This window comes from Nicotiana sylvestris, chromosome 10 (assembly GCF_000393655.2).
Source record: "Nicotiana sylvestris chromosome 10, ASM39365v2, whole genome shotgun sequence".
NCBI classification, from domain to species: Eukaryota; Viridiplantae; Streptophyta; class Magnoliopsida; order Solanales; family Solanaceae; genus Nicotiana; species Nicotiana sylvestris.
Genome location: NC_091066.1, coordinates 20,591,085 through 20,593,063, shown reverse-complemented (window position 1 = coordinate 20,593,063; position 1,979 = coordinate 20,591,085). Strand labels below are relative to the sequence as shown.

Here is a 1,979-nt window from a genome sequence, read left to right as displayed (position 1 = left end):
ATATGCTATTGGCATGTTGCCCACCATGGAGGCTAGAGTGAGCCGGTTTGTACAGGGCCTTAGTTCTTTGATTATTATGAAACCGCCACAACTGCCTTGAATTCTGATATGAACTATGGGAAGGTGGTGGCAATTTCTCAATCTACAGAGAATCGTAAGTTGAGGAACAAATGGAGTGAGAGGGTAGCAGCAAGGCCCGGTCCGCGAGCAACTTTGGAAATTCATTTGGTGGCGGTAGGTCAGCATTCAGGAAAGGGTCATCATGGCCATTCCAACCTTTTTCTCAGTCTTCAGTCAGTGCACCGCCATCAGGGCCCAGTCAGCAACAGTGGAGTCGTTTCAAGCCCAGTCATGTCAACAAGGACCCTACCAACAGGGTCGGTACAGAGGGAGATTCCAGTAGTAGTGAAGGCCCTCATGTCCTAGATATGGGAAGATGCACCTAGGAGTCTGTTACATGGACTTATGCATATACTACGGGTATGGATTTAAGGGTCATATTCAGAGAGATTGTCATTCGTCCCGCCAGGGTGGGGGCAGGGGTACGACACATCTATCTAGTTCTGCAGTTGCTACATCCACAGCACCCCCTCTAGCTCGAGGCATCCAGCTCCGCAGGGTATGGTGCATCTAGGGGTGGTGCACAGAGTTTGGGAGGACCCAACTATTTCTATGCTATGAGTGGTTACCAGAGTGCAGAGGCTTCTATAGATGTTGTCACAGGTATATTGACCGTCCAATCTCATGTTGTATATGCTCTTATTGATCTCGATTCCACTTTGTCCTATGTCACTCCTTATGTTGCTATGGAATTCAGGATAGAACCGGAACAACTTCATGAGCCGTTCTCTGTATCTACTCAGGTTGATAAGTCTATTATGGCCGCGCGGGTTTATAGGGATTGTGTTGTCATGGTACGTGGTCGGGATACCATACCCGACCTCATTGAATTGAGGATGGTTGATTTTGATGTAATAATGGGGATGGATTGGCTTTATTCATGGTTTGCCAAGCTTGATTGCCAAACTAGAACTATGGGGTTTGAATTTCCAAATGACCCAGTTGTTGAATAGAAGGAGAATAATGTGGTGCCGAAGGGTAGGTTTATTTCCTACCTTAAGGCCACAAAGATGATTAACAAGGGGTGTATCTATCATTTGGTCCGGGTTACGGACACCGATGTTAAGGCACCTACACTTGAGTCTGTGCATGTTGTGAATGAATTTATGGATGTCTTTTCTGATGAGCTCCCTGGGATCCCACCAGACAGGGAGATATATTTTGGGATTGATGTAATGCCAGGCACATAGCCTATATCTATTCCACCTGACAAAATGGCACCAGCAGAATTGAATGAGCTAAAGGAACAATTGAAGGATTTGTTAGAAAAGGGTTTTATCCGACCGAGTATGTCGCCTTAGGGTGCACTAGTTGTCTTTGAAAGAAAGAAAGTTGGGTCACTACGGATGTGTATTGACTACCGGCAGCTCAACAAAGTCATAATAAAAAAATAAGTATCCACTTCCAAGGATAGATGATTTGTTTGATCAATTACAGAGTGCTAAGTAATTCTCCAAAATTGATTTAAGATCCCGGTATCACCAATTGAAGATCAGGGAGCAGGATATTTTAAAAACAACTTTCAGGACCCGGTATGGGCACTTTAAATTTCTAGTGATGTCTTTTGAGAAAACAAATGCCCCAACAACTTTCGTGGATCTTATGAATCGGGTTTTCAAGCTTTTCTTGACTCCTTCGTGATAATGTTTGTAGACATGTGATTTTTGACCCTCCCCAAGATTTTTTATATATTAGCATAAAATATTTAATTTAGGCATAATATAGATATTTTAAGTAATTTTGACTCTTTTACTTTAATTTTATTACAAGAAAACAAAAAATCACAAAAAAGGTTCATTAATGTTTTGTAGTCATTTTTAATCTAAAAAAATCTTTAAAAAATATATGCAAAAATAGTA

General features: G+C 41.8%; 1 protein-coding gene across 1 annotated transcript; it reads left to right on the top strand.

Moving 5' to 3' along the window:
• Positions 1 to 677: 677 nt before the first annotated feature.
• On the top strand, positions 678 to 1,073 carry LOC138879078 (uncharacterized). The gene has a single exon (XM_070158651.1). It carries the CDS (start codon positions 678 to 680, stop codon positions 1,071 to 1,073), a length of 396 nt encoding a protein of 131 aa, XP_070014752.1.
• The last annotated feature ends 906 nt before the right edge of the window (positions 1,074 to 1,979 follow it).

Bases quoted from the DNA above. Each gene is read 5' to 3' on its own strand.
- LOC138879078 (XM_070158651.1), top strand. From the start codon at position 678: ATGAGTGGTTACCAGAGTGCAGAGGCTTCTATAGATGTTGTCACAGGT.